Source organism: Citrus sinensis, chromosome 6 (assembly GCF_022201045.2).
Source record: "Citrus sinensis cultivar Valencia sweet orange chromosome 6, DVS_A1.0, whole genome shotgun sequence".
Taxonomy (NCBI): domain Eukaryota; kingdom Viridiplantae; phylum Streptophyta; class Magnoliopsida; order Sapindales; family Rutaceae; genus Citrus; species Citrus sinensis.
The window spans coordinates 23,091,663-23,107,748 of record NC_068561.1 but is presented as its reverse complement, the minus strand read 5'-3'; the positions used below and the strand labels follow the sequence as shown (position 1 = coordinate 23,107,748).

At 30.7% G+C, this 16,086-nt stretch overlaps 2 protein-coding genes across 2 annotated transcripts; one reads left to right on the top strand and one right to left on the bottom strand.

Moving 5' to 3' along the window:
• Positions 1-5,049: 5,049 nt before the first annotated feature.
• On the bottom strand, positions 5,050-7,377 carry LOC102630860 (protein C2-DOMAIN ABA-RELATED 4-like). Its single transcript, XM_006482072.4, has 3 exons — positions 6,900-7,377; positions 5,632-5,727; positions 5,050-5,523 (listed from the first exon to the last, which is right to left on the bottom strand). The coding sequence occupies exons 1-3, from the start codon at positions 7,008-7,010 to the stop codon at positions 5,233-5,235; spliced, it is 498 nt and encodes a 165-aa protein (XP_006482135.1). The 5' UTR covers positions 7,011-7,377; the 3' UTR covers positions 5,050-5,232.
• Positions 7,378-11,173: 3,796 nt separating this feature from the next.
• Positions 11,174-14,098, top strand: LOC102630556 (protein PTST, chloroplastic). Its single transcript, XM_006482071.4, has 8 exons — positions 11,174-11,337; positions 11,463-11,763; positions 11,932-12,021; positions 12,592-12,660; positions 12,996-13,101; positions 13,295-13,383; positions 13,524-13,636; positions 13,750-14,098. The coding sequence occupies exons 1-8, from the start codon at positions 11,318-11,320 to the stop codon at positions 13,850-13,852; spliced, it is 891 nt and encodes a 296-aa protein (XP_006482134.1). The 5' UTR covers positions 11,174-11,317; the 3' UTR covers positions 13,853-14,098.
• The last annotated feature ends 1,988 nt before the right edge of the window (positions 14,099-16,086 follow it).

Sequence of the window (16,086 nt, the reverse complement as noted above, 5' to 3'; positions counted from 1 at the left end):
TCTTACCTCTCCAACTTGTCATGGATCTCTCTAAACATCATATTCATGTGCTCAAATTGTTGTTGCATATCTTTGAGCATGATTGATTGGTCTATAGGTTCTTGATCTTTTGACATATTTGTGATATGACAAGAATGTTAGCAAAAATACCTCACAACACTCCCTCACATGTTTCCCTCAATTTGATGTCATTTAACTCTCGTGTTTAACATACAAATTAGCTTTACCCTCTAATGATCTCACAAACTTTTTTTTACCACACTTAATTCTCTCTTTCAGTTCTTTATTGAACTGAATAAACAAAATTAAAAAAACTCAGGTGGCACACTAAATATCACAAACCAACACACTAAACAAATAAAGTTGAATAAACAAAGGAATCGTTAGAAATGTCAAGTCTGAACAAGCTGTAATAAATTGGTCATAACTCCTTCTAGAGAACTCAAAATCCAGCTCTGTAAATTGCATTGGAAAGTCAACTTAATTATTTTTCCAACAATATATATCTTGCACATTACTTCTGGCTCAATCAATACCAGTTTTATTCAGTTTTATTATGAATCTGCGCTTTCTGCATTTGATCCAAATTATGTATTTTGCTGCCCAATAGCTTGAATAATGCCCACAATACATTGTCTTCTCTCCAACCCCAATTCATGATGTCTTGCATCTTGAATTGCATTTTCAATACTTATTTTCTCAATTAATCCATTTAAAGCAACTTGCATCTTTTTTGCTCTAACTCTTGTAATTGGGTCTCCATGAATGTGCAAAGAATCAGTTGAAATTTTAATAGTATTCCCTTAATGGATCTCATCATTATTTCTTTAGATTAATTGAGAAAATAATGCGAGAACTTCCTGACACGACTCAAAAGTGTATTACTCTCAAGTATAAGAGTGTCTAGTTATAACATAATCTAGTGAGACCGGGGTCGAACCACAGGGAGTTTTAAATCTAGTAAAACTAAGAAAATTAATTGTGGGAAAAGAAATTATTTGAAATCAATTTAAAAATATGCTAAGGTTTAGGATCTATTCTCTGTATTCAAACTATAATTTTAATACTCTCTCATTTATATTTTGCCTTACTTTTACCAATTAATTATTATATCATTTAATTTTATGTGTGTGGATAAATATGAAATAAAGTACATAATGTTCCACACTATATTAATATGTCAACATAATGTCAAAATACCATAAAATTCAGTGAAATTTATAAATTAACATGATATAAAAATAATTAAAAAAGAATTAAGTAAATTTAAAAACTCATTTGAGAAAATAATAATAATTAATAGTTTGAAACATTCAGATTCACCCTTCACCTCGAGATTCACCCTTCACCTCAGCTTAATAAAATTATCTACTCATATTGAAAGAAAACATAACTCTTTTTATTTGATAAACTTTTTGAAATATATTACAAAAAAAATTGATACAAACGAAAACAAGAAAAGAAAAGAAACAAAGAAAAAAAGAAACTCTTAAGCTAAACTTTCTCTCGGCTTTTGAAAAATCAGCTCAAGCTTCTCCTGCTTCTCCCCTCTCTGGCTTGCATCCCCTTGCCTTTTATAGGCAAGGGAATCGTCTTCTTTTATTTTATTTTATTTTATTATTTATTATTTTTATATTTTATATTATATATATATAATGTGATGGTCAGGAGGCCAACACATGCTTTTGTTCTTTTGCTCTTTTTTATTTTATTTATTATTACATCTCTTCAATTGTGTTGCAGTAATTCTTCTTTATTCCCGCTTTCAATTCTAATTTCACCTTTATTCTTGAAAAATATTTATAAGATAAAAATTAACAAATTATGAATTAATTTAATATAAAATATATTTGGGAAGTATTAAAATAATTTAGAAATAATGAACACATTAATCGACACAATAAGTAAAAAATTAATAATTTTATCCTTATTAAATGTACACTTTTTAGTGTCAATCACTTCCCAATAAAGTTCTAAACAGATTTAAGTGAAACAAAAACCATGACCCAAGCCTATCATAATTAATGTTATCATTGACAAACTTAATACTACCCTACCATAATTAATGCTATCATAGACAAACATAATGTTAGCTCACCATCATTGATGGTAGACTTACCTTACACATTGACAAACTTGAAACAAAACAAACAAATGAAGTTGAATAAACAAATGAGTCATTGAAAATCTCAAGTCTGAACATGGATTTAGAGTTCTCAAAAAAGAGTTATGACCAATTTATTACAACTTGTTCAGACTTAGGATTCCTAATGACTCCATTGTTTATTCAACTTCATTTGTTTGTTTTGTTTCAAATTTGTCAATGTGTAAAGTAAGTCTACTATCAATGATGGTGAGCTAACATTAAGTTTTTTAATGATAGCATTAATTATGATAGGTTAGCATTAAGTTTGTCAATGACTAGCATTACAAATTATGGGTTGTTTAAGACTTTTGAAGTATCATTTGACAAACCTATATTTAAAGAGTTGTTTCAATATTTTCATTTGTATTTTTAAGATCTTGGGTTTCTATTATCCTATTTAAGCTCAGCAACCTTGCTATGTAAGACAATTAGAAATGAATGTTATTTTGAATTTGAAAGATCATTATTTCTTTGGTTCTTTTAAGAACTAGTGAACTTATCAAGAATTCCTTACAATTGTTGTGAAGCGGAATGCGGAATCAAATGCACCAAATAATCACAAGAAAATAAAGAACATAAAATATAATGTGGTTCGACAATATGCCTACGTCTATGAGAGCAAGAGAAAATGATTGTATAATTAATAATTATTGAAGTACAATATTTGAGTAATGAAAACCTTACTTCCCAAAACTCAAATACATCCAAAGCACTCTCACACACACTCTTTATAAAGTCAACAAATTGAATTTGATTTGGCTTCCTTACAATTGTTGTGAAGCGAAATGCGGAATCAAGCGCATCAAATAATTACAAGAAAATAAAAGACACAAAATATAACGTGGTTCGGCAAAATGCCTATGTTCACGGGAGTAAGAGAAAATAATTGTAGTACTAACAATTATTGGAGTACAATATTTAAGTAATAAAAAGCTCACTTCCCAAAATCCAAAACTCAAATACACCCAAATCACTCTCACACACACTCTCCAATTGCTCACACTCTCAGAACTCTAAAATTATTTCGCTTGCAATTTCTCTTAAGCTCTCAAATTTTGGGATGAATAAAATGAATAAAATCTTTAGTTATTCATAGGAGAAATGAATTACTATGCAAAGAATAAAATAATTAAAAAGATAATTTTTAATTATTATTATTTTTAAACATTTCAGCTTCATCCCCTTTGTCCATTATTTCTTTCCGGCTGCAAAATCAAATTAAATTTGATTTTGCTTCCTCACAATTGTTAGCTGCAACCAACAATTTGTTAACTTCAACAAATTGAATTCATACGCTTAACCACACCATTCATATTTGTTGAAATCAAATGAGTATTTTTTGGCCAAAAATTAAAATTTTTCAATAAACTTAACAAATTGACAAAGATTGGATAATTTGTTAATAAACTTGACAAATTGGCCAAAGAAACACCTAACACCTTGATAAATTGCAAAGAAGTAGGTAGAATAGTGCCATTGATTTCCTATAAATTGAGTGGTAATTCTTCATTTGAAATCATCCCAAAATTTGAGAGCTTAAGAGAAATTGTAAGTGAAGCAATTCTAGAATTCTGAGAGTGTGAGCAATTGAAGAGTGTGTGTGTGAGTGCTTTGGGTGTATTTGAGTTTTGAAAAATGAATTTTCTTTACTCAAATTTTGTACTCCAATAATTGTTAGTTATACAATTATTTTCTCTTGCTTCCATAAACGTAGGCATATTGCCGAACCATGTTATATTTTGCTCTTTTTTTGTGATTATTTGGTGCGCTTGATTCCACATTCCGCACACAAGTGGTATCAAAGCCGACGATTCGTACTTGGGGATACGATACTGTTCATGTATACGGTACTATTCCTATATACGGTACTGTTCGCGAATATGGTGAAGACAACCATTTGCACTTGGGAGACAATTTATTGTAAGTAGTGTGTATTTATGCATTGTTAGGAAAATTTTGTCAACAAGACAATAAGAGTTTAAGGAGTGGGTTTTAAGTGGGATCATTGTGACCCCTCCATTCTCCTGGAAACTTTCATGATTCATTTATTCAGGCGAAATTAACATCATAGAAGTTGTTTTTCAAGTAGAAATAGTTTGTTGAAAAAATGGTAGAATGTGAAACTTTCAGAATTAGGGAGAGATCTACCGAAACTATTTTAAGAGACACTTCAGATGAGAGACGAGATTTGTCAAGTCGTCATTCAGCACATGTTATAGGAGGCCAAAAGATCGATGTTGAAAAATTTAATGGGAAAATCAACTTCGGCATGTGAAGGCGCGAAGTTAAAGATACCCTTATTCAAATCGATCTCGATATTGTTCTAAAAAATCAATGGCACTATTGCACCAACTCCTTTGCAATTTGTCAAAGATGTTATGTGTTTCTTTGGCTAATTTGTCAAATTATCTCGACAGATTATCCAATCTTTGCTAATTTATCAAGTTTATTGATAAATTATCCAATCTTTGCTAATTTGTCAAGTTTATTGACAAATTCCAATTTTTGGCCAAAAAATCTTCATTTGACCTCAACAATATCATGGTTCAAGGCATAGAATGAACATGTTTTAAGCAAATGGTTTCAATATGTTCTTGTTACCAAACAACAATACTAATCTGATGCATTAAGAATAACATTGTTCCAAGGAAACTCTTAAAAGTTCCCAATTAAGCAGCATGCAGTGTTTATAAACTAAACTGAGAGCACAATATATATGAATCGGCAAATATTAATTATCATGTCTGAAGAGAACATGATATGAAAGGCAAGAGTCAAAATTGCCCATTTGACATTTGATCGCAGGGAACAATCAAACAGTTTCTTTAGCCTTATATTAACCACTTGACAACGACACCGAAAGTTGATGGCATAGCAAAGCATTAACAAGAATAATCCAGTCAAAAGGCAAGCAGCAAAATATTTGCACAGCATTAATAATTAAAATCCAGTCAAAAGGTAAGCAGCAAGATATTTATGTGAATAAGAGGAACTGATTGAAGAAACTCCAACTGAGCCCGTTAATGATGCTCAGAGACTTTTTTGTACACTATGCTTATTAGCAGCTGAGAGTGCGTAGATGTCATCTACAGGCCCCTGGAACCAGGTATGTCAATCCACTCTAATTGGATTTCAACTTCACCCACCTCAACATTTCGAAGTCTTAGAAACAAGTTTTGAACAAGCTTACCATCAGTCCAGACAATGTGGCTCTCTTCAGCAAGGCAGTTCTCCCTGCTTGGCTGTATTTTCGTGACAATGGTTCCATTTGGGAGGCCTTCCAATCGCATCTTTAGAGCTTCCAAAAATGGAGTGATGTAAAATTCTGCATCTCCCATTTTGTCATCTGGACTGAATGTGTCTTTGTCATAAACTGTCTGCAGTCAACATTAAAGCCAAATTCTCATAAGCAATTTCAAAGTAAATTCTCAATTTCTCGTACGTTGTATAGATTGTAACTTCATTTGCTTTTTTGTAATACTTACAAGCTTGATTGGAAGATTAGAGTCTGAAATAGAGAGGGTTAAATCTTCATTCCACTCAGGATTGACATTGTTCTTCACAACTCGAGTCTTCAACTTCTGCGTTAAGGCATTTAATTTTCAAAACATTCAGCTCTAATAAGCAACATAGAGATCTAGTAATCATTAAGATAGAAAAACAAATCTGAAAGGGATTTGCTAGTAACAAAGGAAACAAATTTCAGCTATAAATTCAATTTTGCCAGGGACAACAACCAAGCACAACCCGTGAACATTTACTTTTTCCTCTAGGGTCAAATGGCAGAGCATAAGATAAGAAACATCTAGTAGTGCTTTCGAGTTAAAAGTGCTTTCTGTAGAAGCAGTTGAACTCTTTCTCTAGAGAACTACCGATCAAGTCAAGTGCTTACATATAGAATTTCCAGTCCTTTCTGATCACTACAAATATACATAAATGCTTTTCTGGAGATTTGAAAAATCCTAAAACCATAATAATTTAAGAAAAATTGGAGGCAATTATCGAAGTTAAAATTTCAGTCGGCAAAATTCATTTGTCTTTTCTGTGTAAACTGTAAAAGAAAGGGACCAAACAATATAGGCCACAATTTCACAACACATGCTTACGTTATCAATTGGCCCAGGTTCAATCAAATAAAGCAAACTGCCAACTCAATAGTACTAAATATGAAGGAGACACACAACCAAACAACCATTAACCAAAACTTAAACAAAATCTATGTTCTGGGTAATTTTTTAATCTCAAAAAGAAAGCTTTGTCAACGACTGAAGTGCTCTAAGAACAGCATACTGGAGTCTAAAGGTCTACTTTTGTAAAATAAAAATCATGACCATCTTTGGTTCTGGTATAAAATTCAAGAGAAGATGAGGAGTTCAGGCAACAATTAATCATCTTTAAGGAATTTTTTTTTTCTTTCAAAAAAGATACTATTAAGAACCAACAACACCAGCAGATTCTGCAAAACATCTCAGATGTTCATGAATTGTTCAAACTTCAACTATCATCGGAATGGTTTTTGTTTTTTTTTCATTTTTTTGGGATTCGTATGAATCCCATAAAGCCAAAAACACCACGAAAGCACAAAGTCAACCAAGCAACCACCAGCGAGCAACTCAACACCAGCAAACTAAAAATAAACAGATAAATAAAACATCATCAAAAAATTCAAAGTTCGGCAAGCCTAGAAGCCAGAAGTGGAACTAAACACACAAAAATGATTACAAAAGGAAAAAGGGGAGAGAGAAAAAGTTACCTGTTTTCCCATCTTGATCACAACATAAGGATCACTGCTGACGACATCTCTGACGGCAAGATTCACTCCTCTCAGAACATGAACTCTGAGCAAACCCATCAAATTCTCCATTGCAAACAACGCTATGAAAGATTAAAACTTTTCTTTCCTTTATTATCTTTCAAAAACACTCGCGCTAATGCTGTAAAGCGAAAATGTTATATCACAAGCAAAGAGTCACGCGCTGATTGGGCTATTGATTCTGTGCATCAATTATTTTATATTTATTGCAGCTGTAACAGAAGGACTTAGAAACTTGACTTGACTTGGACAATTACTTCATAATTGCTTAAATGAGTAAAGTGATTCTGGTGGGCTTTGGAGGCTGCTTGATTTGTTACCTTTAATCTTCAATGGTTCAATTCACGATTACAACCCAATTTGGTGAGAACTTTTAGAAGGGAAATGATATCTAAGACTATTAGTGTGTGGTAGTAACCAAAAAACATATCTCTTTTTTTTTTTTTTGTCTGTGTAATAATTATTAAATGTTCTTTTTCCCAATAAATTTAGACCACACAAAAGAGGTGCGAAGTAAGTGCCAGACCGACATGACCCAACTTTTCCTTTTTTTTTTTTTAAACTCGATTTAAATACAAATAGAAAATGATAAAGCCCCTATTGTTTCACTAAAATAATTAAATGCATAATGCTAGGAATAAATTAATGGAAGATGCAAAATTCTATAATAAAACTCGCACGTTTTGAACAAAATTCGCTAGCCACGTTTAGTCTTTGGAATAAAATAGTGAAACAATGGCAGTGGAGGGTGTTGGAATAAAACTCATCTTTAATAAATAAAGGTGTCAAATAATTCCGAGTTGGTATATACGACAATAATTATTGTTCTTATGTTTAAGACCTTTTAGCTGGAGACATTTGAAAGAAAATATTTGGTTGTTAGACGTGTGATGATATGTTTGGTTGAAGAATTTGGAAAATATTCTTTGTATATATTAATTTCATGTTTTTTAAATGTATATTATATAGAAATTAAGGTTATCCTTTGGTTCTATGATCTCTACGTAAAGGTGTTATGAATTGACTTGAAGGTATCTTTCTTAATCAAATTATGTGTTAGTAACGTAGGGACATTATTTTTTTTTTAGGGGAATAAAAAAAAAAATAGTTGTTTTGGGGCATGATCTGGAATTTTTTTTTTTTTTTAATAATCTTCCAACAGTCGTGTTGTCAGCATGCACGGTAGGGGGCCAAGGACAAGGACTTGAACGCGTTTAATTAAAATAAGGTGAACCGGGTTTCTTGAAAATTTCATAATTATCCCGTAAGGGGAAAAAAAGAAAAGAAAGAAAAAAAGTGTCCTAATAATAATTTAAAAACCTAATGAATATTTCAAAAGTTCTAAATTTATAATTGAGATTAAAATTAAATTAAGCCCACCTAGCTTCTTTTCTTCTATTACACCCAGTCCGTTTTGGATCATTGTTGATATACATTTTTGAGTGGAGCTACTAGTACGAGCCCCCCTCTAAATTTCTTATAAAACATCTTTACTAAATGCATCCATTAAAAATACACTAAAAAGCAATATACTTTCTAGAAACACTCATTCGAATTCCATAAATAATCATTCAATATATTTCTCCATGAATCTCCATGAAAAATATATATATTTTTTTTACGTGCTATCCTTAGAAATATTCAAATGTAATTTTCTGCTGGTTGAGAGAGATATTCAATTCATTTTTTACTTTGCCAGTTACTACTTTTTTCACAATATGCATCCTTCTGTTTTATTAAGGAATATTATCAAATATCTACCAAAAGTTTTTTGACATATCAATTTGACGCTAAGATTTTTGAACTAGTACATTGAATCATATAATGTTTGAGTTGTTATTATTTTAACGGATATTATCATTTTCCCACCAAAAGTATTCTGACACATCATGTTAGCATTTTCCCACCATTCCGTTAAAACTTAGTTAATATGTAACGGAAAATTTATAAAAGGTCAATTTTACCTTTGGAGCGTAAAAGACGATTTTGCCCTTTAAGAAGGAAGAGCAACAAATGATGATTTAATTACAAAATTCATAAAAGGTAAATTACATGGTCTTTTAAAAGGTCAATTTTACAAAATTCATAAAGGGTAATTTTTGCCCTTTAAGAAGAAAGAACAATAAATGATGATTTAATTACAAAATTCATAAAAGGTTAATTACATGGTCTTTTACTCTCCAAGGGTAAAATTGACCTTTTATGAATTTTTTGTTACATATTAATTGAGTTTTAACGGAATTGTGGGAAAATGTTAACAGTTTAAACGTTTGGTGGTAAATTGATGGTTTTACCAAACCGTGGTACTGACATGATGTGTCAGAATACCTTTGGTGGGAAAATGATAATATCCCTTATTTTAACACAAAAACCTTAATATTGTTAAAAAAATTGATAAAGTCACAAAAGTATTTAAGGAATTTCAAGATGAAATTTATTTCTTATTTTGCTTGTTCTTTTTTTAGATTTTTATCTTTTTCTCTAAACATCCAATTTACAAGCTTTTTTTTCTTTATTTAAGTTATGAGAATTTTATGATATTAAAATATTTCCAAAATAAAATTCTAGGCTTTCTGACAAAGTAATAGTATTTTAAAATTTTTATACATCTATAAAAAACTAATTCATGATATTATTTTTACTTGTACAAACAAATTTTACCATATTAAGCTAAATTATAGTGAAATCTCCAAAATAATTCATATAATTTTATAATTAATTATTTTCATTATAATGGAGCTTAATATGGTGAAATTTTTTTGTACAAGTGAAAGTAATATCATGAATTAGTTTGATTATGGATCCACAAAAATTTTTGAATTATTGTTAGAAAATTTAGAATTCTATTTTAAGGTATTTTGATATGATAAAATTCTAATAACTTAAATAAAGGAAACAAAAAAGGCTTATAAATACGATTTTTAAAGAAAAGGATAAAAATCTTCAAAAAAAGAAAAAAATGAGAAAATAACTTAGGTGGCGTTTGTTTTTTTATCTGAAATCTGAATAGACCTGAATTAGTCTGAATTTTGAATAGGTCTGAATGTCTGAATCTGAATAATATGTTTGTTTTTTCGTCTGAATCTCGAAAAATAAGTATTAAGTTATTTTTTTTCAACTTAAAAAGCTGAAAATATGTACTTTTACATTTGTATCCTTATTAAATTTGAATGTCAAATAAATAATATATTAAATACCATAATATTTTAACATTTATAAGTAAAACTATATTCAAGTGAATACATAATTATTTTAGAATTTTAATATATAAAATACCATAAATTTCAATTTTTATCGTATATAATATAAGAAAGAAAAAATAGGGATATTTTTATGTGGGGTAAATATCTATGGGTGAGTTTTGGGATAGACATGAAAAATAAATTATAAAACAGGGATATTTTTGACATTAGCAAGTAATTGACTTAATTCAGATTTCTCCATTAAGTAAAAAGCCAAAAAAATTAGCTTATTTTATTAAGTCAAAATTATATAAAAAGTCTCATTAAGTTATAAAAACAAACACTTCTAATTAACTTAATTAATTAAGTTAAGTCACTTTAAGTCATTAAGTTAAAAAACAAACGCCACCTTACTCTAGTGATCTCAATAATTTTTTGCAATATTAAAATTTTTGTGATAAAATAGTAACAGCTGAAATATTAAATGATAAAGTATAATTGATAGAAAGATTTGGCAATTAATTGATATGTAAAAAACTTTTAGTAGATATTTAGGCCCTATCTGAGATTGAGTAGCTGTAACTTTTAAGTTACAGCTGATGTGCAAAAAAAAAAAAAACTATAACTATAAAATGAAAATTAATAGTATATAGTAAATATAATTTTTAAATAATAATTTGACAAAATTATTAAAGATATGATAAATTTTTATCATAAAAAATTATACTAATATAATTTTTAAATTATTTTATTTAATATTTATTAAATATTTTAATCGTATAACTTAAAAATTATAAATTTCTAACTTCAATAAAAAAAACGCCCGATAATATTCATTTCATTAAACTATTAGCTTAACGTAATGTTATGCACGTGTGTTGTGTTCATTCCCAATTTCCCAGCCATCTTTTGTCAGTTCAAGTTTATGCACGTGTGTTCACGCTCAGTCAGTCGTATGCATTACGTGCTCTTTTCCATATGTGAAGTTGTGATTGGTGAAGCACAAACTCTAGCATGTAAAAACCCGCCACGTATCCACGAAGCTTCTCTTAATGCGAGAAACAAACCACCAAAATCTCGTTACAAAAAAATCTCCTCTGCACAACTTACTGAAGTAGAAGATAGTGTGTGCAATTTCAACTTCCATTCGCTTTCTAGTATTAATTAGAAGACAATATGGAGATCGGTACTGCAAGGTAAGTTTTTGTTTTAAATTTTTTTCATTTCGATAATTATTATTGAATTAAAATTTTACTTAATTTAGAGTGATTGTTCATTGTTCTGCTAATTTTTATTTTTGTGTTATAATGATTGTCAATAGGGGCTGTCTAGATAAAACGGTGTCGTATTTTTCGCGTAATTTAAGCGAATTAGGTTGGAAAAATGCCCGCAAAGTTTCATATCCAGTTGCTGCTGCTTGGAATCTGAGGACGAGTTATCAAAAATTAGCTCATGAACATATAGTTTCCGCTAGGATTAGGAGGCATCATCGAAGTAGCCGTCTTTTATGGAGAGCGTATTCGATGCCGGTTAGCGTGGCCGCAGATCGCGCTGAGGATGCAGAGGATGATTCTGAGGATTCACCTCAGAGAATTCTATCTCAGCCTTTGAGCAATGATGAGGTAAAAAACTAATGAGCAGTCGATGCATTTGTGAATTATTTGATAAAATTATCTATCTGCCGATCACGAATTAGATGCCAGGGTTGGTTTACACGTAGGCGGTAGACTCATAGAATGAAGTAATTGAGGAATAATGAGCTAATACTACATTTGTAAACCTTTCAACAGTTGATGTCACTGCTGGCTGATTCCGAAAGAAAAAAGCTAATGACCAAACTAAGTGAAGCCAATCAACAGAACAGGTTTCTCAAGCGCCAGGTTTGTACGTTAAAAAACTATTGCTTGATTGTTTCTTGGATGTTGTTGACAGTGGGTGCAAAAGTGTTGAACATGCTTTGTATGTTCTTAAGAAACCACATACATTGATTATTGGTATATGCTCTTCTAAAATTCCAAAAGATGTGGAGATCATGAGGTGTAAATTTCCTTTTACACTTATCATGTGGTTGGTGGTTGTGGACATCAATCATTGTTCCCTTGAAATGGAAATAGAATATATGCCTTAACCTGGCAAATGAGATTATGACCGCTGGTGATACCTGCCCATGCATCGGTCTCATTTCTCCTCCACTTACTTATGCAACCATCCATGTGTAATTTGTCATCTACTCGGGATGAAAGTACCAGATAATAGAATGTGAGTGCAGAATATAAAATGATTACTCGTAGGGCATGTCTCAATTTTGTACAATTTGTGATGTTATGCTTAAATAGCAAATTGTTTTGGACTGCTGGTCTCTTGCTAGGACTTCTATTTTTTAAATTTTAAAGAGTGGTGGGGGAGAAAAGCCTCGATTGACATTGCATTGTTGTATGTTTTCTTTACAGCTACATATAAAGGAGGATGCATTAGTCGACTTCAAAAGTGAACTTGCAGTTATGGAACTTGAAATGCAGGTTCACTTTCTACTCCCTCTGTTTCTCTCTCTCTAAATAAGCTAATTTAGAGTGAATCAACGTGAAGACTGCTTTTTAAATGTTTGATCTCCAGATGCTATCCAAGCAAGTGAAAGCCATACCTAACTCCACAGGATTTGACTATTCAAGACTATGAAGGGATGGATTAAACCTATGTTATTTTTATTTAATGTTTAAGTGCCATGGCAAACCTTTGATGTATGAAGCAGTGTCTATGTTTCTGCATGTGTTGGGGGTTAAAGTCAGATCAGAGTTTGGTAATGAATGTTTTATCTTTTGACATTTTTACTCCTTTTTTGATATTCAATGGGCAGGCATTAGTCTCACTGGCCGAAGAAATAGCTCAATCTGGCATTCCGGAGGGTTCTAGAAAGATCAATGGAAAATTCATTCAATCTCACCTTCTTTCCCGCTTAGAAGGTGTGATGATGTTAGCCATATTCTTTTAGATTGACATAATTATATTTTTGCACTGGTGTCCTTGTGGTTGACAATTACTTCTTTGACATGAAAAATAAAAAAAAATTAGTTCTGAAGAGCCTTAGTTTTTAGCAAAATTTCCCAAATTAGTTCTAACAAAATAGTGCTGCCTTTACTTCTATCCGGTGTAAAGCTGTGCATGAGAAATTAAAGGAACAGATAAAGGATGTCATTGCTGTACAATCCAAGGAGGTTCCCTTATTCTGGTGTGGCATGGCTCAGGTAAACATGGCTCAGGTTACCTTAATATTTTATTTTCTCATGAGAAATGGTATCCGTATTTGCAGAACTTATCATATCTGTAATTACATAAAAAGCAAGATAATCCAGGCAGTGCTGAAGTGAATTTTTTATTATATTAGAGTGTTCAAGTAATGGGCACCTTTGATGGCTGGAGTCAAGGGGAACACTTGTCACCAGAGTACAATGGGTCATTTACTAAATTCTCAACAACATTAATGCTGAGACCTGGAAGGTATGATTATATTTAGTCCACATATGTCAGGGACTTCCAAAAAGTAACTAGTTAATTCTTCTTTCCAAAAAGTATAACTTGTTAATTCTTCCAGCCCATAATATTTTATGAAGGTATGAAATCAAGTTCTTGATTGATGGGGAGTGGCAGCTATCACCAGAATTTCCAACAGTTGGTGAAGGATTAATGAAAAATAACTTACTAATTGTGGAGTAGCTTCAATGCAGTTCCTGTTTTATTTAATGTGTAGAGCAACCTGCATCCCGAGTACCATCTTCTTCCACTTAATTTAGTTCTTATTATTACCTATAACTTCTCTGCTGTGTAGCTGCAAGTGATAGCTTACCTATTTTAAAATTTTGAAAGAAATCGTTACATAAATCGGACCATGGGTCTGCTTTTGTGCGTTATAATGGGGATTTGCGGCTAGAAATAAAATTCTGACAAATGATTTGGATGGTATTCTGTTCTCATTACTCAAGAAATTAAATTAGGATGCTGTTATGTGTACTCCATGGCAAAGCGCCATCCTACAAATTGAAAATATTTTTTAGGCTAAGGTTCTTCAATCGGACTGTCGTCATAGAGTTTCTGATTATTTTAGATCTTGTGATTGCCAAATAATGGCGAATATATAAACATTTCTTGCATGTAAGTAGGGGTGGGCACGGTTCGGTTCGGTTCGGTTCGATTCGAAATTAAGTAGAACCGATTTAAATCGGTTATTTTATAAAAAGAACCGAATAAGAACCGAACTCAATAAGAACCGAACTCAAACGGTTCTTTTCGGATCGGTTCGGTTCGGTTCGGTTTTTACGGTTCTTGGCCTATTGAGCTTATTTTGAATTTTTAATTTTTTAGTCCATTGAGCCTCATGAATGTAATAATTTTTTTCAACAATTAATTTATCCTAATTTTATTACAAATATTAACAATAAATACAAAGTATTCAAAACACATTTTATCATTAATATCTTACTAACTATTAATAAGATACTCCCAAAATATGAAATATTAAAATTTCAAAATACATAACCAAACTCCAATACTCCATCTATATAAACATAATCATAATGTTATAAAGAGAAATAACACATGTTTGATTTGAATAAAATCATGTTTGATTTGAATAAAATCATGTTTGATTTGAATAAAATTATTAACACATGTTTGATTTGAATAAAATTATTAACACATGTTTGATTTGAATAAAATAAAAAAATAATTCGGTTTTTCGGTTCGGTTTTTCAGTTCAGCTAAGTGAACCGAATACCGAACCGACATTTCGATTTTTTTTACAAACGGTATATTCGGTTTTTTAAAAAAATAAAAACCGAACCGAATTAGAAAAAACCGTCGGTTCGGTTCGGTTTTTTTAACACTACGGTTTTTTTGCCCACCCCTACATGTAAGGCCGAAAATACATTACTAAAATTTAAAAATGAAACAAAACCAAACGAAAATTAAAGGATCGTGTGACGACGACAATCAAAGCTTTTGACTATATTCAAATTTGTTGAAATTGCAATCACGCAAGTGGGGTTTCTCTAACCGGCAATCGGCTTATCTAGTCAGGCTTATCTAGTTCTCTTCCGAAAGAAAAATAGAATGACAAAAATATGTGTTTCATTGATATTTCGGCCGGCCATTAGACCTGGCGCTTTTTTTATTTATTTTTTTTAATTTTATTCTTAGGCTTCATTTGGACTGATGGCAACCGTTTGATGAAATGGGTACACTATCCTTATTAATTTACCCTTTACCCAATCCTAAAACTATAGACATGTATGGGATTAAGGCATTAAATTATTTGGTAAACACTAGTTACTGTAACTTAAAAGTTATGTTAATATGATTTTTTATTTATATAAAAAAAATCTATTATATCTTCAATAATTTTATCTAAATTATTATTTAAAAATTATAGTTATTATATACTATCAACTTAAAGCTTTTTTGTTTCATAATTAAAGCTTTTTTCTATAGCAGTTATAGTTTAAAAATTACAACACCTTTATTCCAAACATGATCTATGATTAATTGCAACTTAAAAGTCACAACAGTATTACAATCTTAATGGAAGAGAGTCTCCATCTTTTTGTTAAAAATAATGTAATCCCAAAGGTTTTGATTAGGTGCCTTGTTAAGTTATATCACAAACTTAAAAAATAGTTATCGGTAAATTTTCGTTTATTTTATATACAATCATTTTTTGATATTGGGTTGTTGTAAATTACATTAAGTGTAACTAATCATTTTTTAGTCTTGATTAGATATTATTAAGAGAGAATTTCAATTTTGAATTAGGATCTTTTTATTAGATCTCAATATGAGAGAATTCCAATTCTAAATTAGGATCTTTTCAAAAAAAAAATTTTTAAAAATGAAAAAGGATGATGTTTAATTTTTATTACGTGGTTTGCTTGACTTAAAGAAGCTAAGCGTTGAGA

What these genes read in the sequence shown, in the direction of transcription:
- LOC102630860 (XM_006482072.4), bottom strand. Translation starts at nt 7,010, where the DNA reads ATGGAGAATTTGATGGGTTTGCTCAGAGTTCATGTTCTGAGAGGAGTG. An exon ending in TGATCAAGATGGGAAAACAG is followed by an intron (nt 5,728 to 6,899) that starts GTAACTTTTTCT and finishes GCCTTAACGCAG; the next exon opens with AAGTTGAAGACTCGAGTTGT. An exon ending in CTAATCTTCCAATCAAGCTT is followed by an intron (nt 5,524 to 5,631) that starts GTAAGTATTACA and finishes TGTTGACTGCAG; the next exon opens with ACAGTTTATGACAAAGACAC.
- LOC102630556 (XM_006482071.4), top strand. Translation starts at nt 11,318, where the DNA reads ATGGAGATCGGTACTGCAAG. An exon ending in AGCCTTTGAGCAATGATGAG is followed by an intron (nt 11,764 to 11,931) that starts GTAAAAAACTAA and finishes ACCTTTCAACAG; the next exon opens with TTGATGTCACTGCTGGCTGA. An exon ending in TTATGGAACTTGAAATGCAG is followed by an intron (nt 12,661 to 12,995) that starts GTTCACTTTCTA and finishes TTCAATGGGCAG; the next exon opens with GCATTAGTCTCACTGGCCGA.